Source organism: Ursus americanus, chromosome 5 (genome assembly GCF_024610735.1).
Source record: "Ursus americanus isolate L20-20 chromosome 5, mUrsAme1.1.p, whole genome shotgun sequence".
Classification (NCBI taxonomy): domain Eukaryota; kingdom Metazoa; phylum Chordata; class Mammalia; order Carnivora; family Ursidae; genus Ursus; species Ursus americanus.
The window spans coordinates 482932-510914 of NC_142131.1; the positions used below are offsets into that span (position 1 = coordinate 482932).

Consider the following 27983-nt stretch of genomic DNA (forward strand, 5'->3'; position numbering starts at 1 on the left):
CCTGATCTCAGATCTGTGGCAGAGTTTTCTTCTATAGCCCATGAAAGATACAGTAATAGCGTTTGCATAATCCCAGGTTGGTTTGACTTTCTTCTTGGGAATTGCCGAAGTCAACCTGCTTCAGGCCAGCCTTCTCCTGGCCTTCCAGACAGAGACCTGGTCTGTCTGGTTCCCAGGTCTGGCAATGTCTGGCACATAGGCTATGCCTATAGACATGAGAGAGTGACTAGCGGCCAAGTTCTCATCTTCTGCTTCTTTCTCATCTATGAAAGGGTTGAAAGGGCCTAAGCTTTGTAGAGATGACTGGATGACCTAAGGGCTTCACACTCCCCAGACTGACTGTAATTTCTTAAAGGTAAAGATTACATAATGTTCCTCTATCTCAGTTTTAATATCTAGCTGTTCTTTTTTTCCCCTTAAATTATTTGACACTTATTTTGCATTAGGCATTCTTCTGAAAACTTGGCAAATTACAATTTATTTAATCATCATGACAACCCTGTGAAGTGGGACTACTGTTGTCCCTATTTTATGGCTGAGGCAACAGAAGCACAGAGAGCTTACGTAACTTGCCCAAAGTCTAAATGGTGGAGCTGGGATATCACCCGTCCAAGCTGGATCCAGAGACAGGGCTGCACACCCGACGCCTAACTGGGCTGCTTTGTCTTACTAGCAGTAGGGAGAATGGTGAAGGAAGGAAAAGGTTTGGAATCTGAGTCAGGAGAAGATTGAGAAAGGAGAGTATTTATACAAAAGAAATTCAAATGAATAGTATGCTTCCAGATACTTCATGCGTAGTTGACATAATACAAATGTTAACACTGTATGAAACATAGTGATAAAAATGTAGGTTGATTTGAATACATAACTTAAAAGAATTTTGCTCCTCGGCTAAAAAACCTTAAAAATATCAAACTTTGAATCATTTGAAGTACTCAAAAACATGACCCCCAACTTCCAGTCACGTAATAATTACTGTATTCATTTAGTAGGTAATTATACAAACTCATAATCAGATAAGAAGTTCCACATTCATCTCTCCTTGCAAGCAGTTACAATAGTCTGCTAGGGCTGCCATAACAACGTACCACAAAATAATTGGCTTAAGTGACGGAAACTTACTGTCTCACAGTTCCGGATGTCAGAAGTGCAAGATCAAGCTGTCCACAGGGTTGCTTTCTTCTGAGAGCTGTGAGGGAAAGATCTGCTCTAGCCCTCTCTCCTTGGCATGGAGACAACAGACTTCTCTCTACGTGTCTCACATCTCTTCCTCTGTGTGTCTGTGTCCAAATTCCTTTTTTTTTTTTTTTTTTTGAGAGAGAGAGAGAGAACATGTGAGCAAGGGGGGATGGGGTGGGGGGAATTTAAAAAAAAATTATTGGAGGTGGGGGGGCAAAGGGTGAGGGCAAGAGAGACTCAAACAGACTCTGCACTGAGCATGGAGCCCAATGCAGGGCTCGATCCCACGACCCTGAGATCATGACCTGAGCCAAAACCAAGAGTCAGACTAGCCAACTGTGCCACCCAGGTGCCCTTAAGGAGAGAGAATCTTAAGCAGCCTCCAAACCCAGCCTGATGCAGGGCTCAATCTCACAATCCTGAGGTCATGACGTGAGCCAAAATCAAGAGTCAGATGCTTAACTAACTGAGCCACCAAGAAGCCTCCTTTGTATAAGGACAGCAGTCATATTGGATTAGAACCCATCATAATCACCTCATTTTAACTTGATTATCTTTGTAAACACCCTTCCTCCAAAAAGGTCACATTCTGAGGTATGGAGGGTTAGGATTCCAACCTATCTTTTTTGGGGAAGACACAATTCAACCCATATTGGCAGTAATAATATAGGGGTAAGAGTAGGGGTCTGAATTCTAGCTCTGACATTTATTAATTATCAAATTTTGCTATACCTGATTTTTTTCCCTTAAATGGGGATAAACTGGATAGTAACTGCTTCATGCCGTCATGAAGATTAAATGAATTAGTACATGTAGCACTTAGAGTACTGGGTAGTACAATGCATGTTACATATCCATTCATTCAAAAAATAGTTTCTGAACACCTATTAAGTGCCAGGCACTATTCTAGGTGTTTGAGATACAGAAGTAAACAAAATAGGCAAAAATATTTACGTTGGTGGAGCTCATAATGTAATGGGGAAAGAAAAACAATTTAAAAATCAGAACATACAGAGGACTACAAGCCAATATCTCTGATGCAAAAAAAAAAAAAAATCCTCAACAAAATATTAGCAAACTGAATACATTAAAAAAATCATTCACCATGATCAAGTGGGATTTATTCCCGGGATGCAAGGATAGTTCAATATTCGCAAAACAACACGGCTCATCATGTTAATGAGAAAAAATAAAAACCGTATGATCCTTTCAATAGATGCAGGAAAAGCATTTGACAAAGTACAACATCACTCATGATAAAAACTCAACAAAGCAGGTTTAGAGGAAACATACCTCAACATAATAAAGACCATATATGAAAAACCCACAGCAAACATCATCCTCAATGGTGAAAAACTGAGAGCTTTCCCCCTAAGATCAGGAACAAGACAAGGACGTCCACTCTGACCACTTTTATTCAACATAGTACTGGAAGTCCTAGCCACAGCAATCAGACAAGAAAAAGGAATAAAAGGCATCCAGATTAGTAATGAAGAAGTAAAATTTTCACTGTAGATGACGTGACACTATATATAGAAAACCCTAAAGGTGCTACTAAAAAATGACCAGAACCATTAAATGAATTCAGTAAGGTTGCAGGATACAAAATCAATGTACAGAAGTCTGTTGCACTTCTTTTTTAAAAAATTTAATTAATTAACATATAGTGTATTATTAGTTGCAGAGGTAGAATTAAGTGATTCATTAGTTGCATGTAACACCCAGTGCTGATTACATCAAATGCCCTCCTTATCGCCCATCACCCAATTACTCCTTACCCCCACCCACCTCCCCTCCAGCAACCCTCAGTTTGTTTCGTATAGTTAAGAGTCTCTTATGGTTTGTCTGCCTCTCTGATTTCATCTTATTTTATTTTCCCCTCCCTTCCCCTATGATCCTGTTTTGTTTCTGAAATTCCACATATGAGTGAAATCATAATAACTGTCTTCTCTGATTGACTTATTTCCCTTAGCATAATACACTCTAGCTCCATCCACGTCATTGCAAATGGTAAGGTTTCATTTTTTTGATGGCTGAGTAATATTCCAATATATATATATACCACATCTTCTTTATCCATTCATCTGTCAATGGCATCTTGGCTCTTTCCATATCTTGGCTATTATGGACATTACTACTATAAACATTGGGGTGCAGGTACCCTTTTGGATCTCTATGTTTGTGTCCTTCTGGTAAATACCTAGTAGTGCAATTCCTGGGTCATAGGGTAGCTCTATATTTAACTTTTTGAGCAATGTCTATACTGTTTTCTGGAGTAGCTGTACCAATTTGCATTCCCACCAGCAGCATAAGAGGGCTCCCCTTTCTCCACATGCTTGCCAGCACCTGTTGTTTCCTTCAATGTACAGAAATCTGTTGCATTTCTACACACTAACAATGAAGCAGTAGAAAGAGACACCAAGAATACAATCCCATTGCCAACTGCACCAAAAATAATAATATACCTAGGAATAAACCTAACCAAGGAGGTCAAAGACCTGTACTCTGAAAACTATAAAACACTGATGAATGAAATTGAAGATGACACAAAGAAATGGAAAGGCATTCCATGTTCATGGATTGGATGAACAAATATTGTTAAAATGTGTATACTGCCAAAAGCAATCTACACATTTAATGAAATCCCTACCAAAATACCAACTGCATTTTTCACAGAACTGGAACAAATAATTTTAAAATTTGTATGGAACCACAAAAGACCCTTAATAGCCAAAGCAGTCTTAAAAAAGAAAAACAAAGCCAGAGATAACACAATTCCAGATTTTAAGTCATACTACAAAGCTATAGTAATCAAACAGTATGGTACTGGCACAAGAATAGACAGATAGATCAATGGAACAGAATAGGAAGCCCAGAAATAAACCCATACTTATATGGTCAATTAATCTTCAACAAAGGAGGCAAGAATATCCAATTGGAAAAAGACAGTCTCTACAACAAATGATGTTGGGAAAACTGGTCAGCTACATGCAAAAGAATGAAACTGGACCACTTTCTTACACCATACACAAAAATGAATTCAAAATGGATTAAAGACCAAAATGTGAGACCTGAAACCATAAAAATCCTAGAAGAGAGCACAGGCAGTAATTTCTCTGACATTGGCCATAGCAACATTTTTCTATTGTCTCCTGAGGCAAGGGAAACAGAAGGAAGAATAAACTATTAAGACTACATCAAAATAAAAAGCTTCTGCCAGCAAAGTGAACAATCAACAAAACTAAAAGACTGAATGGGAGAAGATACTTGCAAATGACATATCTGATAAAGGGCTAGTATCCAAAATATATAAAGAACTTATATAACCCAACACCAAAAAAACAATTAACCCAATCAAGAAATGGGCAGGAGACATGAACAGACATTTCTCCAAAGAAGACATCCAAATGGCCAACAGACACATGAAAAGATGCTCAACATCACCCATCATCAGGGGAATGCAAATGAAAATGACAATGAGATACCACCTCATACCTGTCAGAGAACGGCTAAAATCAAAACTGCAAGAAACAAGTGTTGGCAAAGATGGGGAAAAAAAGGAACCCTCTTGAACTGTTGGCGGTAATACAAACTGATATAGCCACTGTGGAAATCAGTATGGAAGTTCCTCAAAAAATTAAAAATAGAATTACCATGGAGCACCTGCGTGGCTCAGTCAGTTAAGTGGCTGACTCTTGATTTCCTCTCAGATCAAGATCTCAGGGTCCTGGGATCGAGCCCCGTGTCTGGCTCCATGCTCAGCAGGGAGTCTGCTTAAGGATTCACTCTCTCCCTCTTCCTCTGCCCCTACCCTTGCTTGCTCTCTCTCACTCTCTCTCTCAAATAAATAAATAAATACTAAAAAAGAAAAAAAAAAGAATTACCATATGATCCAGTAATTACATTACTGGGCATTTACCCCAAAAAACACACAAACACTAATTCAACATTAGTTGCAGCATTATTTACAATAATCAAATTACAGAAGCAGCCCAAGTGTCCATTGATAGGTAAATGGATAAATCAGAGGTTTTACACACACACACACACACACACACACACTGGAATATTATTCAGCCATAAAAATGAATGAAATCTTGCTGTGGGGCATCTGGCTTGGGTGGAGGCCTGTGGTTCAGGTGGCGAAAGAATTTGCCCAAGGCAGAACAAAGGAGACAGAAGTTTACTGAATACACTGCAAAGGAGCAGTGGGCAAGACAGCAAAGGAGAGACTGTCTGCCATGAGGTGGTGGTGAGGGGCTATAGTTATAGGGCAGAGTAAGGGAGTATGGGAAACTATGGAGTTTTCCCTTTTTTGGTAATCTTAGGAACAGTGCCTGGTTAGGGCCTATGGCTTAATGAGCTTGTTTGCATCAGCTCAGTGGTCACTGTGGGCCCTTTTGCCTTGCTCAAGTTTCCATTGCTCAAGCCTGTTGCCTAAAAGTGGCGTCCACACTTGTTATTTGCAATAACATGAATGGATCCAGAGAGTATAATGCTAATGCTAAGCGAAGTAAGCCAGTCAGAGAAAAATACCATGTGATTTCCTCATATGTGGAATTTAAGAAACAAAACAAAAGAAAAAAGGAAAAAAGAAGACTCTTAACTACAGAGAACAAACTGATGGTTACCAGAGGGGGGTGGGATGGGGTATAGGCAACGGGGATTAAAGAGTACACTTATCTTTTTTTTTTCTTTTTCTTTTTCTTTTTTAAGATTTATTTATTTATTTGGAAGAGTGAGAGAGAGACCAGGTTGATCCCAGGACAGAGATCATGACCTGAGCTGGAGGCAGACACTTAAGTGACTAAGCCACCCAGGCGCCCCAAGAGTGCACTTACCTTGATGAGCCCTGAGTAATGTATAGAACTGTTGAATCACTACATGACATGACTGAGACTAATATATGACACTGTATGTTAACTATACTGGAATTAAAATTAATGAATAAACAACATCACTTTAAAATCTATATTTTTAAAAAAGTAGGACATACAGAATGTCATACATAATGAGTTCTATGGAGAAAAACAAAGCCAGACAGGGGCCAGAGAACATTGGGGGTGACAATTCAGGATCAGAGAAGGCCCCACTGAGGTGCCATTGGAGCAAAGACCTGAAAAGTGAGAGGAGACACTTAAGTAGTTACCTGCAGCTTCTGAGATGTAGGAGGGTTCCCCCATATCAGCCCTATTGACACCGAGGGCTGGATAATCTTGTGGGAGGGCTGTCCTGTGCATTGTAGGATGGTGGCAGCATCCCCAGCCACTATTTGCTAGATGCTGGCAGCATCCACTTCTCCAGTTGTGACCATCTGTTTGACAACCAAAGATGTCTCCAGACATTGCCACATGTCCTGTATGGGGCAAAATCACTCCTAGTTGAGACAGAAGGAGGGTGAAAGGCCAGAGGCAGGAATGCATTCAGCTTGTTTGAGGCACAGCAAGGAGGCAGGCAGTAGATGACATTAGAAGAGGGAGGGATAAACCCCATCACCTATGACAGATGGGAAGCTACTGGACGGTGAAGAGCAAACGGTTCAGAGCAAAAGGGTTTTGCTCTGAACATAATTTGACCCACATTTTAAAAAGATCCAATTGGCTGACACATTGAGAATTGACTGTAGGTGACAAGACAGAAATGGAGAGCTCGGTTGGGAGGCTATCTCAATAATCTCATTAATTTTTTATTTGGTTGAATTTGTTCACTGGTGTGGCTGGATGGTGGTAGGAGTGCTGAGAGAATTGAGCTAAGAATCTCTAGGGAAGAAGAGAGGAAGGAGAATTAGCACGAAAGGGAAAAGCTAGTTGTGGGGAAGGTAGGGTTTTTTTGCCAAAGTGGAAGGCAGTGCTGTAGTTAGGGCAATCCGAAAGAGCAGAGGGGTTGTGCGGGACGAAGAGGAAACGCTGGGGGCCAGTTTGGGCGCAGGGCGCGTGAGTGCCACACTGAGGAAGCGAGGAACCGGGAGCTTTGACGCTTCAGCAACGACGGAAACTCTACCCCGCTGCGTAGATCATAGGAGCCACAAAGATAATAGTTTCAGAAGGAGTTTCCGGAAATAATATGGTGAGAGATAAGCAGAGCCAAGGTGGCGGTGGAGAAGAGCCTGAGCTTGACTTTCCGAAGGCTGCAAAGCGACGCCGGCCCGAAGTGCTGGGTTAGCGTCTTCGGGGTAGTTTTGCTCGCAGGCGAGGGCAAACTACCGTCTCCGCCCGGCCAGGGGGTGGGGGTGGGGGTGGGAACGTTTCCAGGACGTCGGATGTCAGTCAAGTCCAAGCCCACCGCAAAACGGTTGAAGTAGGGGCGCGCTTTCTCGGGAAGGGTGTCCCCCAGGGGAGGGTCTGTTACGTCCCTTAGGGTCTTTCCAACGAGACCGCTGAGAAACAGCCATGCCGAGTTCCGGCAACGCGGGGAAAAGCAGGCCCCCGACAGAGAGTGGCCCGGTGGCCGAACAAGTCGGTTGTCAGACTGAAACGCCGGGTTGGCGCCCAGCAGGCGCGCGTTCACACCAGCCCCGCGCGGCGGGCGGCAGCAGCAGGGCGCCGCCTCCCCGCTCCCGTCGGTCTTCGCACCACAGGCGCCGTCACTCGTCTTTCCCTTCGGGGGACGAGGCTCCGGACGCGGGCTCCGGTCGCCCCGCCGGCGCCGCCGCAGCTCGGGCCCCGCCCCCCCCGACGGGCGCAGGTCGCGCGGGGCGGGGCGGGGGGGCCGCGCCGGGGGGGTTGGCCGCGTCACCGAGCGCGGGCCGCCCGCCTCCCGCCCCGCCCCGCCCCGCCCCAGTCCCCCAGCTCGGCGGCCGCGGCACTGGGAGCAGCCCGGCGGCGGCGCGGAGGTCCTCGCCATGTCTGCAGCCGCGAGGCAGAGGTTCGACCGGTTCCTGCAGGAGAAGAACTGCATGACCGACCTTCTGGCCAAGCTCGAGGCCAGGACCGGCGTGAACCGGAGATACATCGCGCTCGGTGGGTGCGCGGCCGCCGCCGGGCCCGAGTGCGGGGCAGCCGCTGCACCAGCTGCTGAGCGAGCGAGCGGGAGGGGAGTTCGGAGGGGACGGTGTCGGGGACAGACGGGGCGAGCGGCGTCCCCGGGACCGAGCTGGGCGTCCGGGGACCCGGCCGGGCCGCCTGAGCTGGGCTGGGGGCGCCGGCCGGGGTCCGGGGCGCGGGGAGGCCGGCGCTGACGTGTCTGTCCCGCGGCCGAGCGCCGCGTCCCGGTGGCAGGGCGCTGGCTTGGCGCCGAGTAGCGGGGCGTCCTGCGGGCGGGCGGGCGGGCGCGGTCCTCCGAGACCGCGGGTGAGCTCAGCACGGAGAAGGCTGCCCCCGGCACGGGAGCGGCCTCTCCAGATCCTCGGTGCGGCGCGGTTCCCTAGGCCGGGGGGCTGCGCGGCGGGGACCCTGCAGGAGGGGGCGCGCGAGGAAGGGCGCGGAGGTAGCGGCCGCCGGGCGTCCCCGGGCCCAGCCCCACGGCGGCTGGTTTTTCTCGTCGCCTGCACTAGGCCAAGCCTTGCGGTGTGGGCGGGGGCTGTCCCGCTTAGCGCCCCTCGTGCCACCGGACCCACTTCTCTCCTCGTGTCTCCAGGTGTCATCGCGCTGGTGGCTTTGTACCTGGTGTTCGGTTATGGAGCCTCTCTCCTCTGCAACTTGATAGGATTTGGCTACCCAGCCTACGTCTCGTAAGTGCCCTCCCCTTCCCTCCCCACCCCCATCCGGGGCTGCCGGTTCGTACACAGCCCCATTTTCCTGGGAGAGCGGTCAGTGCGCCAGAGGGTAGACAGTGCTTAAGGTTACACATTTTAGAGCCTTAACTTGATGCCTTGATCTCCTGATGACTAGCCGAAACGCTTATTTCATCGGATTATCGCGGCGGGGCGGTGCCTTGTCATGCGTGCACGGATGGAAAGTGCTACAACAAAACCGTCCTGCCTGTACTGCTCGGGAGATCTCAGCTGGGCACAGAGCGAGCTGATCCCTTCTCCTTAATAATTATTTTAATGTGTGTTTTACCTTATGCATATAACAGTAAAACCCCATCAAACGAGACTTCCCTAATTCAGAATTACTGTTAATTCAGATACTGCAGAAATTTTTGCTTTCTTGATTTTGAAAAGACTAGCCACTTACTACAGGCAAATGGAAAACACCCTAGTATAAAAACAAAAACAACCTTTATTTTATTTTAAGATTTATTTATTTGAGAGAAAGAGACAGAGATATCAACAGAGAGCACGAGTGGGAAGGAGAGGGAGAAGCAGACTTCCCCGCAGGGAGCCCAGTGGACATGGGGCCCCATCCCAGGACCCCAGCGTGACCTGATCCCAAGGCAGATACTTATTCGACTGAGCCACCAGGTGCCCCCAAAAACAGCCTTCTAGGGGCGCCTGGGTGGCGCAGTCGTTAAAGCGTCTGCCTTCCGCTCAGGGCGTGATCCTGGCGTGCCCGGATCGAGTCCCACATCGGGCTCCTCCGCTGGGAGCCTGCTTCTTCCTCTCCCACTCCCCCTGCTGTGTTCCCTCTCTCGCTGGCTGTCTCTCTCTCTCTCTCTCTCTGTCAAATAAATAAATAAAATCTTAAAAAAAAAAAAAACAGAAAAAACAGCCTTCTAAGATGCATCCCTAATATAGCTCCTTGGTTATATAAATGATTCATTTATATAATTAAACTTAAAAATTAATGTTAGCAGATTAGGATCTGAATTTATTACTATTTGAGGTTTTTACTCTACAGTATTTATTTCGAAAATATTCTACAATTTCGTGTTTTCATTCATTCAAATCACAATGAATTGTTTTAGTCTGTAGCTCTGCCCAGGAAAGCTGGTGGGTTTTCTTTCATTGAATTGGTCTCTGCAACTTTTCTCACCCACAGGGGTAAAGGAAGACAAACTTTTTGGCTGGGAGGTTAACACACAGATAACACATTTATTACCTCTTGTGTCTATTACAGGACAAGCTAGAATTTAGTATCTGACTAGAAAGCAGGAAGCATGTTTTAGAAGTTAGCTCTGATCTGAACAATTAAATTGAAGTTAACATACATAGTTACTGTGTTCGTCTGCTGCGGAGGCTTAGAAGCGCTCCACGGAGCCTGGCTGTTAGACACCCTAACCTGTCTTCATGTTGACCATTCACCCCCTTCCAGCGCTCCCTGCTAAAGCACCATCCAGGTTCATGTGTAGACCAAAGAAGGGCAGACCAGGAAAACTGGTTTGGCTTTCAGATCACTGAAAAAGGTACAAGAATAGCAGTTTTCTATAAAATGTAATCGACTGATAATACAGTGAGTATGAAAAGTTTGTAGGCAACACTGATTCAGAATGACTTGCACGACGTGTCTGTGCTATCAGACAAAATAACAAAAAAGTACATTACTTTTCTTCTGCTTGTGTATTCTACTTGCAAGCATTCCTTTAATACAAGTTTGGGGGGGATAAAAGAGCTTGAAGCGTTTTTCAGGTGTGTGCTTTAGAGGTCCTTGATCCCATTTTGAACAAATCCTGGGTGGCACTTTAGTAACTGCCTAGCTGCTTGAATTATTTTGAACCAGAAAGGAATATGGATTTTTGGAGATACCAAACAGCATAAAACCCTTTTCCACGTCAGTACCGTTTGGTACATAATCCTGTGTGAAACATAACGTCCTCTTTTGGTGTGATGAGGTCACTGGTGTGGGCTTTCCTAAAGTAAAAGTCTGTTTCTAGGTGGGACGTGTGGATCCAGGTGTGGGTGGAAGCGGATGTGACTGCAGACAGAACTCCAGTATGTTTCCCCTTGATCTGGAGTGGATGAATTCTAGCAGGGATCTCTTTTTTAGTCCTATTTTACAGCAAGTCGATTTCAGTTTTTTTGTTTTTTTGTTTAAATCATTTGTTTGTAGTCATTCTTTCATTCCCTGCATAGTCAACAAAATAGTATTGGCTCTTTTTACTTCCAAGAAGCTAAATGCTCCTGTCTATTGCTTGGAATTCTGTGAAATGATAGAGGCGTTCGTATTTCTAAGTGGGTAATGTACGTGGGTTTTACATATTTTAGAATTATTCCATTCACCAGGTATATATACTTTTCTGTTTGAATATTCTGAGGCAAAGTGACATTTGTGGTATACCATACTAGGAGCTGGAAAAGTGCTAAAAATCTAATAAGGAAATTTAGTGATTTCAGTAAAAATTCAGGAAATAGTGTCTCTAGAGTGGTATTTATTCCTAGGACGCTTCCTTTTGGTAGACCCAACTCTTTGACCTTTAAAATAAAGATAGCATTCCATGACCATAAGGAAATTAAATGAGGTTTCCTCTCTGTGGGTATTTGGACTTTTCCCTAAAACAATGGTTCTCAGCCTTGGATGCCCACTGAGTTTTTGGAAGGAGCCTTCAAAAATACTAACGCCTGGGCCCCACCTCCAGAGATTCTGGTGTAGTTGGTCGGGGTGTAGCCTGGGCTTGGGGCGTTTAAGGCTCCTTGCTCTTTTAACAATCGGTAAAGAATTCTAATGTCAGCCCACCTTTTGAACCCCCGACATAGAGTGGTGGCAGTAACCGGTGCATGTTACACTTGATGGGCTGAAAGGGAGGGGAAAATGGCCTGCTGACCCTGGGACCCTACCTGACCTCTGCTTTGTCAGGGTGACATGGGATTATGTGCACGGTATAAAGCATACAGACCCCCTGTGAGTAACATTGAGGCAATCAGTGTTAAATGCTCGTCTAATCAAGTATGTTCATTGCTTAACCAGTGTAATTGTGTGATTGTCAGAAAATGGTTGAAAATGGTGTTATTAGTGGCGCCTGAATCAGCGTAACTTAAAATATGATTTGGGATCCCCTTCCCTTTACTTGTTCTCTTTCCTCTTAAAATTCTCCCTGTGCCCCCCAGCCAGAGTTCTTCTAAAAAATATGGGTTCATCTATTTAGCACGAATCAAATGCAGCCACAGTCCAGGCACGGTGGCCACACTTTAGCCACACTGTGGACTAAGGTGGACACGCTCTCCATTCTCTTTGAATGAACAATCTACCAAGGTCAACCACACTGCATAGTAACGTAGTGACCGAGTGTGGTAAGTAAGCCCTGTGAAGAAAATGGATAGGGAGCCGGGGTGGGGAATAACAGGGAGGACCCCTCTAGATATTTATCTGAGATACTGTTTGAGTTAAGGCTTGAGGAATGAGAAAGTGCCAGACCAGCCAAGAGCAGAGCCAGGCGGAGGAGCCCTGGGTGCCAGGAACCGTTGGAAACTATGCGCCTGAAGGGAGCTGAGGGAATCAGAGAGGGGGGGGGGGTACAGGTGCCATGACGCAGGGCCCGTGGCCAGGGGATCAGTGTGCGTTTATTCCAGGTGGTTGTCGGGAGTTGCAGGTTTCTGATTGCCTGGGATGGATTTTACATAGGGGGTGACTATGATACGATTTACATTTTAAGGTCATTTGGGCTGCTGCAACCTCTGGAAGGAAGTGGCCATTCTGCCCAACTATTGCCAGTCCCAGCCTTTCTCACCGTTTGCTCTGGCTCCAGCTGTCTCCTCTCCTCCCTCCATCGCGGGGAGACCCACACCACGTAATGGTCAGCACAGGGCTTAGAGGCTGCAGGGCACAGAAGTCAAATTTGGAAAAGTTCCCCTGGCTTTCCTGCCTGTCTTATGACTCACCCCCTGGGGAAAACTGTGGGTGGGACCCTGGGGTACCTGGCTTTGGGTCAAGTTGTGGCCTGTTGGAACCCAGAGGGCTGGAGGCCCAGCCAGTGTTCCTGGAGAGGCAGTTAGGGCCTTAGAAGGCCCCCCTTCCTACTGGTTACTCTCATTTTCTGGTACGTCCTTTCCCTTTGAGAGCAGGCCCTTTAATCTTCTACCTCTGTGTTTCCAGACTTTTGGGCAACCCTACACAGGCAATTTGAAATCTAATTTCAGCCTTCTCATTGTCAAGAGCTTGACAGAATTGCTGTCATCTCTTGACTTCTTCGCTCTGTTCCTGAGAAGAGAAGACAGGCACTGCATCATGTGAGCCTCTCTTACTAAAGTAGACCTACCCCCATGCTGCCCCAATTTTTTGCTGAGGCATAATTCACATGTACAGTTCAGTGTTTGGTATATTCATAAAGTTGTGCAGCCATCACCACTGTGATAAATTCCAACACATTTCCATCACCCCCCAAAAGAAACTGGATCCACTAGCAGTCACTCCCTATTTGTCCTATGCCCCAGTCTCCCGGAACCACTTACTACTTTCTGTCTCTATGGGTTGGCCTATTCTGGACATTTCGTATCTTTGGAATCCTATAACATGGGGCCCTTTTTTTTCCTTTTTGTTTTCTGGTGCAGCCCTGCTTCCAGGGGCATTGCACAAATAACAGTTCTTCTGAGAGACACCCACAGAGCACGTGCTGTGTGTGCCCTCATATGCAGAGTCCGTTGCCAGAGACCTAGGGCAGCCCCCACCCGGGTCCTTGAGTGAATGCCAGTCTTGTCCCTGCTCCTTTGGTTAAATGGAAGTATGAGAGCAAGTCTAATGACCTTATTTTCTATTTTTATTTTTGCCCTGCAGGAAAAGGAAAGGAGGAGAGTTTGCTTTTTATCCTATTAAGCGACTTTTTAAAAATTCTACAAAAATGTCTATTAATTTTTCTTTTTATTTCACGTTTTTCAAAAAGATCAGGCTACCACCTTCCTGGGACTGTCAGAGTTGGGCTGGAGAGATCAAGCATGTAATCTAATTCCCTTAGTTTTCAAACGATCCAGGCACAGAGCGAGGTAGAGTGTGTTTCCCAGGGTCACCAGAGCCAGACCTGGTCTGCAGCCCTCCGTCGCTACACAGGAATGTGAAAGCTCAGTTAGGCGTATTTTAGTACCAAGCTCGAAAAGATTAAATAGGAGTCCAGCATTTTGGTGACTAGATTCTGTCTAATGTTTGGCAGCACTTTTGAAATCTCATGCCCACCTGAGTGATGTGTCATTTTATCTTCTGTGTCCTCACCAGCCCATTTTAAACTGTGTCACCGGGACAGAGAAGGTTATTGCTTTTAGCAGTTTGCACGGCTGAATACTGCACAGCACTTCATTTAATAGACACTTCTATATCCCTAGTTAGGTGTTTTATAAGTATAGCTCATGTAATCCTCATGGCACCCCGATGACGTAAATACTATGATTGTTCCCATTTTACAGATGAGGAAACAGAGGAAGAAGTAACTTGATCAGATGCTCACAACTAGTAGATGGTAAAATGTATTTAAACCCAGGGAGCCTGGCTGCCTCAGTCGGTAGAGCTTAAGACTCTTAATCTTGGGGGTTGTGAGTTTAAGCCCCAGACTGGGCATAGCACTTACTTCTAAAACAAATAAATAGGGACACCGGGGTGGCTCAGTCGGTGAAGCGTCTGCCTTCAGCTCAGGTCATGATCTCAGGGTCCTGGGATCAAGCCCCACGTGGGGCTCCCTGCTCAGCGGGGAGCCTGCTTCTCCTTCTCCCCCTTCCCCTCCCTCTGTGATCTCTCCCGCTCTCTCTCAGATAAATAAAAATAAAATTAAGATAAATAAACCAACCAAACAACCCAGGGACTCTGGTTCCAAAGTCCGTGTTTTTAACTTTTCTGTTACACTACTTCCCCCGTGGCTCTTGGGCTGGCTCAGACACACGCCATACCCAGGCACAGTTGAAAAGTGAACTGTTGATGGGAACTGTTTCTTTTCCCAATTTGACACTGTCAGTATATTGTCTTCATGCAGTGTATTTTTCCTCTCAAGTAGGGTACTGCCCTCCCGAATCACGTGTCTGCACACACATAGGCATCTGCAGTGTTTCGTGTACGTGAGTTAGAATGTATTACTAACAAGTTCTTCCACCTGTTACGTAGTGTTGATTTACAACAGCGGCAACATAACCAGCTCTTTGCAGAGACTCCTCTGTTCTCCCCGTGCAAGCCCATCTGTGGAGGGCGCCCTGGATTGGCTCTCCTAAGGGAATGGGGCTTTGCCTTTAGTTCTGTATCCGGAGGCAAAGAATCTCAGGGAGAAGCCGTTTGGGGATGACCCCTATGAGGTCAGATCAGAAAGGGGATGGTGAGGGGGGGAAATTTGGGAAAGACACTGTCTAAATAACTACAAGAACTGTAATACAATGAATGGCAAGGAAGAGCGCGAGCATTTTCTTAGTTAATGATTCACAGCAGACGAAGTGCAGGGGCATAGGTTGCAAAGGACTGAAATCTCCTCATTTAAGATCTGGGGAGGAGCTGGGCGCCTGAGGGGCTGAGCACCACCTTGTTTCGGAAAAGCAAGTCCTCTGGAGCAAAGTCAGGCTTCCCTCCTGGTACTGGAGGATGTGTATTTGTGGTTCTCAGACTCATTAGTAACGGGCAAGTTTGTTTTCTTGTGTGTGTGTGTGTGTTTCCAGAACTTGTAATTATGTTTTTTGTCCTTTTTTATGGATGAGAATTTGGGAGTAGATATTTCTGCGAAGCTGCTTGTGTTCCTGTTACACTAGCTTTCCCCTCTGCTGCTGGGCGCTCCGTGCTAGTGAGCTCAGGAGCAGAGCAGCACAGCCCCCACCTGGACTTCTCCAGGCGGTGTGCGGCGCACGTGGTGTTCTGTCCGCCTCTGCACTTGGATCAGTCACTGGCATCCTGTAAATTTCGCGTCGAGCATCCCGAAATCTCAGACATGTAACCATTTTATTTCTGTGGGCTTTTAATCGGTTGCGTTTTCACTTAGTATCACTGCTAATACTGCTGAACTATTTTAAGATGGAGTTGTGGAGAAAACTAGAAAAAGTGATAAAATATCCTTGTAACAGCATGGCACTATTTTTGTGGGTAATTATAGCCAGCATTTTGGTTAGTTCCCCCCCCCCTTGCCTGTGCCATAGAGAAAAGAAAGTCTTAAGGAACAAGTAAGATGAATGATTTAAATTCCTTATTCGTGATCTACTTTCTGGGCTTCAAAGCAGTTGTGGGAAGAGATCCTGTTCCTAATACTCTGTTCTAGAATGTTCCCTTTGAATTTTAATGATTTTTTTTTCCCTGTTCACGAGGGCCCTGAAGGTGTAGTTTATCTGTCCTTCTGCCTTCATCCACCCCATCTTGGAGTTCTTCTCTTTTTCAGGACTGACTTTAAATGAGTATTCCTCATCTCTTCCGGTATTTCCAACAACTAGAAATACATATGGGGCATTTTAAGGTATTTTGTGGCTGTTGACAACATTACCAATGAATTAAATTTGAGGAACAATGAGTTAATACAGAAGTTGAGAAACAGGGGTGCCTGTGTGGCTCAGTCAGTTAAGTGTCTGCCTTCAACTCAGGTCATGATCTCGGGATTCTGGGATCGAGCCCCATGTCGGACTCTCTGTGCAGCAGGGAGCCTGCTTCTCCCTCTGCCTGCCCCTGCACCTACTTGTGCTATCTCTCTCTCTCTCTCTCAAATAAATAAATAAATAAAATCTTTAAAAAAAAAAGAAGTTGAGAAACAGTTTCAAAAATTGTTCATGAAATGGCTTTTTGTGGCAGTTGAAGTAGAAGTGGGGGCTGTACAAACCTCTTCTGACTTTAGTCTGTCACTCGCACACTGTCCTGGTTCCCGGGAGTAGAGCTTATCAGCTCCTCTCAGTCACACGGCCACTATATATATCCTGCAGCTTCTGATAGTTGGACGAGGTGATCTGGTGAAGGGATCACTTACATGTCAGAGGTAACTCGAGGCTGCTATCTGCCTATCTTGATGTGGCCTTCTTTTGTCTAGGAAATGTCAGTTTAGATTATTCTTGTCCAGGTTGTGAGGGTACTTGAGCTTAAGTTAAACTTTATGATACTATATTTGACATAAATATTATATTTACAGAACCAACAATTTTATCGACAAAGGTTGTTCCAGTAGGATTCGCATCTGCTGTTTTATTGCTTTAGGCATACATTTTTTTAAACTATCAAATAGTTTAAGGCATTCAGTTTTGAGTTATAAAATGTTAGGGGTGCCTGGGTGGCTCAGTTGGTTAAGCATCCGACTCTTGATCTCAGCTCAGGTCTTAATCTTGGGATCGTGGGTTCGAGTCCCGTGTTGGGCTCCACACTGGGTGTGGAGTCTCTTAAAAAAAAAAAGTTAGCTAATTTAGGTCCCAGAGATCAAGCTGCTGGGGTGAGAGCCGCCTTTTATAGATTTGGGAACTAAGGCCACAAACAAGTTACTGGACCTGGGTCATGGCCGTTGGGGCAAAGCCAGGTGTAGGTGTAGGGATGCCTGAATTCTCTGGCCTGCACACTTCAACAGTCCTCATGTTTTATATTTGACTGTGACTGAATCTTTCATTTTGCATTAAAACACAAATTGGTGAACAGTTGGTAAAAAAAAGATCATTGTAATTAAACACCAAAATGTTTGACTACTGAATGATGGCTTTTGTTTTAATATTCGGTCTCGGTTAGAGATGTTTTATGGACTCGTCCTAAAGCGTGTTTGCCTGTGAATTTAGCTTACTTACGGGTCTCACTGAGTCGGTCGTTTTATGCAGCAGAACACCGTGTGGAGGAGTAAAGGACCTGGTATTTTTTCACTGCTCTTGTATACTCACCTCAGAAGATACTTTCTGCCTATTGAGGAGGTATATTGAACTAGCTATCTCGAATCTTTTTTCTTTCTTTCCTTCTTTTTTCATTTTTGAATAGGGGAGAAGGTTGGGCACAATATAAATGGTAAATAAGCAAATTGGTTTTATTGCATGTGCGGGATCCATGCTCTTGCTTCGAGAGCACAACTGCTCTGCAGTGGAGAACAAGTTGAGCTTTGCTATCTGCCTATCTTGATGTTTCGAGAGCACAACTGCTCTGCAGTGGAGAATAAGTGGAGCTTTGCGTGCCCATAGCTCCTTACCTTCTTTTTTTCCATGAAGAAGAAAAAAAATTATCAGCATGGAACCAAACTAGTGTTTATGTGTTAAATAGGTCATTTTTTTCCCCTCCTAATTTGGTGCACTGTAGGCATCATATAAGATCACACTGGCACCCTCCTACATCAAGGTAATAAAGAACGGGAAGACCACTTGAGCGCTCAGGGATTCCCACCTCACACTCTCTGGTCAATACAGCGGAAGTGTTCCCGTGCACTGTGGGTGCTGCGGGTGGTCACGCTGTGTCTGCTGTATCAAAAAAAGGGTTATAAACATTATGGTCTGTAGTCTTCATTTTTAAGCTTCAAATAATCTACCTTGAATTCTGGAATAATTGCTCTTAAATATGACTTACCACATTCAAAATAAAACAAAGCAAATGGATCCCAGGCAGATTTCTTTCTGTTCTTTACCAACAGTATCTCAAAGCTGTCTGTTTATTGTTATAGGGCTTTTTATTAACTGCTTTTTTTGATTCACTGGTAATATAATTGACTCATTAAAATTAAAATTCTGTGGGTGGATACAACTGATTTTAGTAGTAAAGTCAGTGCTTTGAAGAAATGTATTCCTTAATTTTATGTTATTTGGCTAATTTGAATTGTAGTGACCAAGTTATACACAAACCGCATACAATACAGGTGGTAGGTGCTGGACTTTCTTGGGCATGAGTGAGCAGAAGCGTGTGTATACGGATCTGATAATTCCTAGCTCTATTAACTCTTGGGCAACTGGCTCAACTTACATAAAACTCAATTTTCTTGTAAGTAAAAGGGGTGGATAGTATATGTTGTCCACTTAGCACAGAATCTAGCAATCAGTGAGTGCTTAATTAAGAGTGGTACTTTTATTACCCTACAAAGAAGCAAACTGACTTAATCATAGTTGTGATTAACTCTAGGTCATTGAGGTTTTAAATGATTAAGGGGAAACCTCCTTAGTATTTTCTTTCATTAATTTCTTCCACTTACTTTTTTTGGTTCCTTGTCTTATTTTTTCTTTTTCTTTCTTTTTTTTTTTTAACGATTTTATTTATTTATTTGACAGAGATAGAGACAGCCAGCGAGAGAGGGAACACAAGCAGGGGGAGTGGGAGAGGAAGAAGCAGGCTCATAGCGGAAGAGCCCGATGTGGGACTCGATCCCATAACACCGGGATCACGCCCTGAGCCAAAGGCAGACGCTTAACCGCTGTGCCACCCAGGCGCCCCTGTCTTATTTTTTCTTATACCTACGTCAGCACCTTAAGACATTATTATTCCAAGAGCAGTAGAGGACAATAAAATTTTGTTCTTCCAGGTCATAAAGATGTGGTGGTATGGCTAATGGTTTTCTTCGGTTATGGTACAGTGGTATACGTGTTCCTAAGCACTGGGTATGATTTTAACAATTTGTATATATTAAATCCCATGTTTTACTTTGTTTTGTTTCTATTAAGATTTCCAGTTTCCCATAACTCTGCCTCCACAACCCTTCTTCATAGGACGCTTCCCCAAGCACACATGTGCTCTTCAATTAGGAGTGGAACTGGGTTTGACTGTTGACTTGCGGTCCTTGAGAATCACTGTTTTGGTTGCTTGGCTTGCTTACACGTCAGAGCTCAGTGTATGCTTGCATCCGAATGCTGCTGTCACTGATTTGCTGTGGGAGATTACCACATGGGGCAGGGAGTATTTTAGGTTCTCTGAGGAATGAAGTGACTCAGTTTAGGAGGGAGAGAATGTTAGTCCCAAGATATCTCTGTGCAACCTTTGTTTTCTTTCCATGTGTTTAATGCTATCCTTTGGCCACCCTTCCTTCCTGCCCTTGCTTTTAGAAAATAGCAGTGAAGGTATAAACAAATAGATGGGCCACGAAAGGTGGAGGTAGCCAGCACCTGTCACTGGAGCCCAGTGGTCTGGCCGGTGGGTTCTGTGCGTATCAATACAATCCAACAACTAAGGTAAAGAATTTTGGCCAGTCTACCTTCACACCATGGGCCTGAAAAAAGTTCTCAGCAGTGTCCAAGTTTGTTCCCATTGACCTGCAAATGGGATGTGGGGATTTCAGCTCTTTACTCTCTGTAGCATTTGGGATTTGGAGAGTGAGGTATAATTAAAATCCATGGGTAATTCTCTAATCTCCTTTTAGCCTTATTAACAATGCTGTTAACCCTCTACCAGCTCTACTTAGCCAGAAGGACTGGAGTGTTCCTATCACTTGCTTTTCCTTTTAGTCTCTTGCCTCCCTATAACAATAATAAATTATTACCACGTCGTAAGCATCTATGAAGGTAATATTTAACAAGAACTTACTCAGTTCAGGTCATTGATTCTAAGTGCTTTACATGTATTAATTTAATCTTCACGACAACGTGATAAGGTTTATCATTCCTGCTTGACAAATGAGGACACTAAGGCCCAGAATAACTTGCCCAAGGTCACGTGCCTAGTAAGTGGTAGAACGAGATTACAAGGTGCATGCCAAGGATGGTGAAATGACGCAGAGCCAATTGAGCACTGGGAAGGAAAGAAGGGAAAGGCCTAGCTATTCCACAGGAATTAATAATTTTTTGATAGTTTGCTTTGTTTCAAATAGGAAATTAGAATGAGTCCATTCCAGTGATGAGCTATTGGACTCTCTTTTCTTTCTGTGTTTATGTGTATCGAAGGCCTTCTAATGCCCTAAAACACAACGGCGTGTGTCTGATCACTATTAGAGAAGTTTGTTTGTAAGAAAACCATGAGCTGTTTCCTCAAGAGAGAAATTCAATGAGTGAGCCTGATGTTCACTTTAGTTTTTAACAAAGCCCTGGAGAGTGAGCTCGTCTCGTAGGAGGAAGTAGTTGTAGAAAGTCTGGTGTTCGTTTTTTTTCCCCTCACATGGAAATCTTTTTCCTTCCTCTTGTTATAAAAAATAGTACAGGCTCATTACAAGACCTTAAAATGAAATTCTGCAATCCCAATGCCCAGGATTAACTTTACCCAGTTTGAAATATATATTTCTGGACACCATTCTTGGTCTGTAAACACACACAAATACATATCTGCCTCTCTTTTTTTCAAAACACAAAGTTAGTAATCCCCTTTTTACATTCAGCTCTATATCTTGGACATCTTTCTCTGTTAATATCCTTTTTAAAGGCTTCAGAATATTTCATTGTGTGGATACACCAACATGTATTTACATAGTTCATTGTTGACCTTAAAAAATGTGTAGACACTTGCCTCTGTAATATTTTATTTTCAGTTGAAATTCATTTTAATACCAGTCTTTCCTCTTTGAACTTCATATTTTGGTCTCTAAAATATAGAATAGGAACAGCTTGTCTATAAGACAGCTTCCAACTCAACATTCGACAATTTCTGATTCTGCTCTGTGAAATTTTAGAACTGTGAGCCACTCCCATAGGTAGTACTGACAATCATCTTCACCCTAGCCATGTCTCTGCTTCTCACTCAGGCCTCATTTCTCTGTTGCCACCTGCTTCAAGTAGGCCAAGCCCTGCCCCTGGAACTGGGTAGGTGGCTGAGGGGAGAGAGAACAAAGAATCCACAACACTGAGCCCAAGTGGCCAGGCATCGGTTCGGTAGTGAGAATATGGCAGTTAAGAGTCTGCAGAGAGCAGTCTAAGACCAGGGTGTCTGAGTTTTGTGACTGTGTCCCCCCAGGAGTGGTTCTGAAACTAGATTCAGTGTCTGTGGTGCAGCCAACATACCCCACTGTGGGCAAGGGAAAACAGAGAATATACGAGACAGTGGCCCAGGTCTGGGGGTGGGGGGGAGTGGTTGGAATTGTTGCCAGCTGCTTTGGGGATAGTTCCAGAGCTCCTCTAGGGTTTAGCTAGGGATTGAAAAGCCCTGAGGGAGGTTAGTGTTCTAGCCAAACAAATATAGGACTTTCAGATTGGTTCTTGAAAAGTTTAGCAGAGTTTTGGTTAGGAGATGTTTTTATTTTGAATTCTTCTATAAATTTGAGAATGTTCAGGTGAGCATTGAGCATTCTAGATCATCTTAGAGTGACTCATCCTAATTGTAGCAAAGACATTAATTCAGTTTGCCTCCTTGTCTAACTTTTCTTCTCTCTTGGCCTCCCATTCATTGCTGGAAAGGTGTAGCCTACCCTTTGGCTACAGTTGATTGGCTCCAAGTCCATCACTTGGATTTTCTTTCAGAGAAAAGGACGGGGAGGTGGTGCTGAGACTGAACTTTGAGCTGGCGGTTCTGAAACTTGGCTCAGCCTTGGGATCACCTCCACGACTTTCTTCAAGTTCATACCTGTGCCCTACGTGCCAGAGCCCGAACACTAGGTCTGAAAAGGACCCAGGCTCGCGTATGTTTAGTTAGCGCTCTAGGTGGAGGTGGATCATCATCTAAGTTTGAGAAACTGTCCTGTTCACTGCTGATTGCCCTCCCTGCCCTTCCCTCCTCTGCCTGCCTTCTGCCCGGGTAAGCAGGATGGAGGGTGGAATGCTTCTCCAAGGATCTGGACCTTGAGACTGACGTTTACTCTTATTTGTCTTCTGTGACCCAGTCTACCCTTTCTGAGCCTTGGTTTTCTTCAGCATGAGACTAGATCATTGTGGTCCCTTCCAAAAGGAAGACCATGAGCTCTTTTTGTATTTATATGAATGCAATAAATATTTATTAAATGCCCCCTGGTACCAGACATTTTGCTAAGTGTTATACAGCCTGATGATGAGTTGTTCTAACTAGGAAAACAGCCTGGATTAGTGTGAAACAGGCACAGGCTTTGTCAGAGTTAATCTTGAGTATAAATCCAATCTCTGCTACTTGTTCTTTTCTTTCTTTCTTTCCTTTTTTTTTTTAAAGTAAGCTCTGTACCCAGCATGGGGCTTGAACTCATGACCCTGAGATCAAGAGTTGCTTGCTGTACTGAGGAGCCAGCCAGGTGCCCCCAATCTCTGCTACTTGTAGCTACGAGCCCTGCACATGTTATTTTTCTTCCCTGAGCCTGAGTCTTTCCCTCAAAAATGAAAGTAACAATACCTATTTCATAGGGCTATTATGAAGTTAAATAATTATTGGGTAAAATTTAACCAAGGATGTGAAAAACCTGTACTCTGAAAACTGTGAGGCATTGATGAAAGGAATTGAAGAGGACACAAATGGAAAGACATACCATGCTCATGGATTGGAAGACCTAATATTGTTAAAATGTCCATTCTCCTCAAAGCAGTCTACAGATTCAGTATACTCCCTATCAAAATGCCAATAGCGCTTTTCACAGGACTAGAACAAATAATCCTAACATTTGTACGGAATCATAAAAGATCCTGAATAGCAGAAGTAATCTCGAGAAAGAACAAAGCTGTGCAGGTATCATGATCCCAGATTTCAAGATCTATTACAAAGCTGTTGTAACACAGTGTGGTACTCATGCAAAAATAGACCCATAGGTCAAGGGAACAGAATAGAAAGCCCAGAATTAAACTCATGCTTATAGGGTCAGTTAATCTACAACAAAGGAGGCCAGAATATGAAGTGGGGAAAAGACAGTCTTGTCGATAAATGATGTTGGGGGAAAAATGTATTACGTTCCTACCTCTCCCAGTCTTTAGCTGTTCCATGTTGACCAAAATGGAAATGACCTAAGGGCATAGAGCAGTTCTTAAGATTTCTTGAGTCCCTGTGTTCCCTGAGAAATTGCTACATCCTCATTCTGATATACTGAGTTGAGATGTGATTCAGTGTATGTTCGAGGCAGGAGAGCGTATTGTTGCTGAGTAATCCCCTGTGTCCACTCGCTTGGACAAGGAAGTATATAAGTAAATGGCAGTCAGGAAATGGCAGGTGTGTGTGTTTCAAGATTTTATTTATTTATTTGAGAGAGAGACAGAGCACTGACAGGGAGAACCGCAGAGGCAGAGGGGGAAGCAGATTCCCTGGTGAGCAGGGAGCCCGATGTGGAGCTTGATCCCAGGACCCCAAGATCATGACCTGAGCCAAAAGGCAGATGCTTATCTGACTGAGCCACACCGGCACCACTGGGAAACGGTGGTTTTAAGCTCTTCTCTCCCCATAACTAGACTGGGGTGCTTTATTTTTTGAGTCTCAGGTTCCCATTTCTTGTTCTTTCTTGTTGTGACTAATTGATGATGTTATGACATGTAGACATTTTTAAAAATGAACCTTGTGCTATTTTAAAGTAAAACAATAATTAAATGCTTCAATCATACGAGAAATTCTATGAAAAATCTCTTCGGCTTAAGGGTGGCTGAGTCAGTTAAGCATCTACCTTCGACTCAGCTCATGATCTTGGGGTCCTGGGATTGAGCCCCAGATCCTGCTCCCTGTTCAGCGGGGAGCCTGCTTCTCCCTCTGCCTCTTCCCCTCCTCCCGTTCATGTGCTCTCTCTCTCTCTGTCTCAAATAAATAAATAAATCTTAAAAAAACTCTCTTCAACTTAATAAGGCTCTGTGGTCTTGTCCTTTCTTCTTTCATGTGCCTTGGTTTTCTACAAAGTCGTGATCTACCTGTGTTCAGTTTTGAGCTCTTTTCTTCCTACTTTTCAGTGCTACTGCATAGTGTTCCACGTGCATTAGCATGGAAGCTTTTGAATCCATAGTGTCCATAAGTTAGAGGACTATTTTTTTTTTATTCCTTGAAGCACTGAAGTTTGGATGGCTTTTCTGTTTTTGAATCCGTGGCTCTTGACTAACCTCTTAAAAATAATGACACAGAATGGAATTGAACATATCAGAATGTTTCCACGGAGTGTTTATTTCAGTTTATGTTCATGTGGGTCCGTTTGTTGACTGGATCATGTTTGTTTACTTAGTCATGAATTGCTTTGGTTCCTCAAACCAAGACAGTCCTTGAATCGTAACTCTGCATCCCCAGGAGGGATGTAGAAGAAACAAATCTTTATCCCACTAATGACTTAAAAGACCCACTTAAATAGAAATGGGGAGGGAAATGACCTTAGGGGTATACTCTTGTTAGTCCTTGGGCTCACGTGGTTGCCTACGCTTGTCCCTTGGCCCTCGATTACACTTGCCAGCTCCTGTCCGAGGAAACCAAAAACACAGACGTAGTCCCCATGTTACAAGCCATTATCTTACAGGCAGCTCTCTGAAATTCCTTTTGTGATTCTTTCATGTAAACTGAAACACTTTTGCCTGCTCTTGGCTTAGAGAGCAGCGTTCGCTTCATCACTTCTCCCTGTCCCTCCCTCCCGCCACCAGCGCTCATCTCAGTCAGCTGTAACTTCCCCCTTTGGTGGTTTTCTTAAAACAGTCACGCACACAAACAAACATGACACCCACAGCTGCTGCTCACCGGTCCAGAGGCTTCTTTGTGAGTGACTCAGCATGATTCAGCAGCCTAGCGGCCTCTTTCAGGAACCCATTTTACCAAGTATTTTCCATCGCTAACCCATCTCCTAGGCTCCTAGGCTAACAAGATTCATACTTCTTCTAGTTTACTGTTCTAGTTCAACTCAGTTATAAGCGTCCAGACATATGTCAGGATAGGATAAAAAAATTATGGTATTCAGGTGTAGAACGAAGAGATTCCCAAGCCTGGAAGAAATTTCTGTGATTCAGAAGTAAAAGATAATTTTAAATTTATTTCCATTCATTTGCAGAATGAAATTGGTTTAAGCAGTAGTTGGTACTGAGAAAGTCATGCTATTAGGATGAAGGTAGGAGAGACCACAGCCTGAGGATCACATAATGATAGTCGGAACCAAATGGACACCATGATCTCTGTTCTCACCTGTTTGTTAAGAAGTATGTTATAGACTTCGGGCAGTATCTGAACTGTGTTCCAGAAGTTCCTTTATGGAAGTTTCTGTTTACCCATAATATACCTCAGTTATTAAAAGCACATAAGAACTAAGTTACCATGAGAGAATTCTTTTTTTTATTTTTCCCAAGATTTTATTTACACCCAACATGGGCTCAGACTCACAACCCCAAGATTAAAAGTCGCCTACTCCCTGACTGAGCCAGCCAGGTGTCCCACCATGAGAGAATTCTTGATGTCTCTCTGGGGGCAGGACTCCATTTGGAGGTTCCCAGTCATTGGTATCTCCAGGCACCTGGGTTGAGGCACAGGCAGGGTGGAAATTCGGGGTAAAGCTAGTACAGGTTTCTCTGATGACTGGAAGACTGGTAACCAGTAGTTACAATAGCTTGTCGTGTGATTTCCACATTGCTTCCTATCCTTATGTTGTATTCTTACCTCAGTGACATGGTGCATACATTTGCCTGAGTTTCCTACTTTTGGAGGGCGGGCTGTCAAAGTCTACTGTTTGAAAGTGTTTCATTGAGGTCTCCCTATATGATAATACATGCTTTTTATTGCCTTTCAGAATTAAAGCCATAGAGAGTCCCAACAAAGAAGATGATACCCAGTGGCTGACCTATTGGGTAGTGTATGGTGTGTTCAGCATTGCTGAATTCTTCTCTGACCTCTTCCTGTCATGGGTCCCCTTCTACTACATGCTGAAGGTATGTTGGCTTTTCCTGAACTGCTCTGTTTCCTTCCATCTATGGGTTTGCTTTGTGCCCTACAATAAACTCCATCTCAGGACCTATATAGAGGCATAGAACAAAGGCTTGAATGTTGAACATCTGTGGCCCTGCCTCCCCTTAGAAATAGGAAGATCGAGTTCGGCACGGCTAACTTACTTTGTATACTGTCTTGGAAACAGCCAAAGCAATTGTGTATTCAAGATGTGCTTGATAATAAAAGATGGAAATACTGTGACGTAGCACGAGCATTGCCCGTAGTTTACCAAGATCCTATCATCAGGCAGTTATCTGTGTTCGATGCAGAAGCCCTGTACATTCTGGCAGGTCATTGAGTATTCACACTGGTGTGAAGGAGTCATTATTTCTAGAAGAAAAAAGTACTTATTCTTACATAGGTCTGGAGAAAGATGTGAAACGGGCTTTCTGAGGAAGTCATTATGAGAACGTTGGCAGGTGCTGTCGTCAGGGATCCACCCTGCCACACCTTGTGTTGGGTAGAGAACGAACCTTGGTTACCGCCATGTGAGGAAAAGGATTAGGAAGTTGAAACTCATTCCTACTGGGACCTGTATCGATTCCGATTAAGAAAGTTAACATCTGGGACGCCTGGGTGGCTCAGTCGTTAAGCGTCTGCCTTTGGCTCAGGTCATGATCCCACGGTCCTGGGATCGAGACCCGCATCAGGCCCCTGCTCTGAGGGAGGCCTGCTTCTCCCTCTTCCCCTCCCCCTGCTTGTGTTTACTCTCTCACTGCCTCTCTCTGTCAAATAAATAAATAAAATCTTTAAAAAAAAAAAGAAAGAAAGAAAGTTAACATCTTCTAGTAGGTAGGGTGTACGTTTTTTTGGAAACCTTAAATACTCTCATCAAATCTTTTTCTTTGTGACTTTTACATTTTGTCTTGCTTCTATACCTCCAAGTTAAAAAGCATTCTCCTGTACTTTTTTCCTAAAATGGGGGTTTTGGCATAGAGTCCTGTCCTTGTTGAGGCGCTGAGGAAAATGAGTGGAACTACGTAGCCAGGGCGGTTGCTCCCGTCCGCTCCCGCTCTACCGCTTGAGCTGTGCGTTACAGCTTATGAGCATCTCCTTCTAACGCTGTTGGGGGAGCAAAGGGTGCTCCCTTGGCCTGCGGGGCTGTTTAGTGGGAGAAGAGTGGCAGCTGTGGTTCCTCTCTACCTGGGCTTCCTACCCACAGCTTACTGGGACCAGCATGCATTGGTGTGTGGTTTTCCTCCATCCCAGTGCCTAACAGAGCAGCTGATATTCCTAGAGGGAGGTTACAGGCCAAATAACAAGATATTTGAAAAGTACAACCATTTCAAAAGAAAGACAACATGATCAGTAACAAAATTCTGTCAGCAGTAGAAATACTAGGGCTGACTAACCAAGACTTCTAAGATAGATTGCTAGCAGAAGAAATGTAGCAATATGAAATAGGAACAAGAGAACACAGGAAAGAGCCAAGCA

General features: G+C 44.3%; 1 protein-coding gene and 1 long non-coding RNA gene across 2 annotated transcripts in view; one reads left to right on the forward strand and one right to left on the reverse strand.

Moving 5' to 3' along the window:
- LOC123779318 (uncharacterized) overlaps positions 1-7857 on the reverse strand; it is a 32824-nt gene extending 24967 nt beyond the window's left edge. Inside the window, exons 1-2 of the long non-coding RNA XR_006776166.2 lie at positions 6329-7857; positions 1123-1294 (exon numbers count right to left, since the gene is read on the reverse strand). This is a non-coding gene — a long non-coding RNA (uncharacterized LOC123779318). The remainder of the gene's footprint in view (positions 1-1122; positions 1295-6328) is intronic.
- A 95-nt stretch (positions 7858-7952) lies between these two features.
- The window catches only part of REEP5 (receptor accessory protein 5), a 36188-nt gene continuing 16157 nt past the window's right edge, over positions 7953-27983 (forward strand). The window contains exons 1-3 of the mRNA XM_045777270.2: positions 7953-8138; positions 8755-8848; positions 26353-26491. Of these exons, the coding sequence (XP_045633226.1) occupies positions 8021-8138; positions 8755-8848; positions 26353-26491 (351 nt within the window). The 5' untranslated portion in view covers positions 7953-8020. The remainder of the gene's footprint in view (positions 8139-8754; positions 8849-26352; positions 26492-27983) is intronic.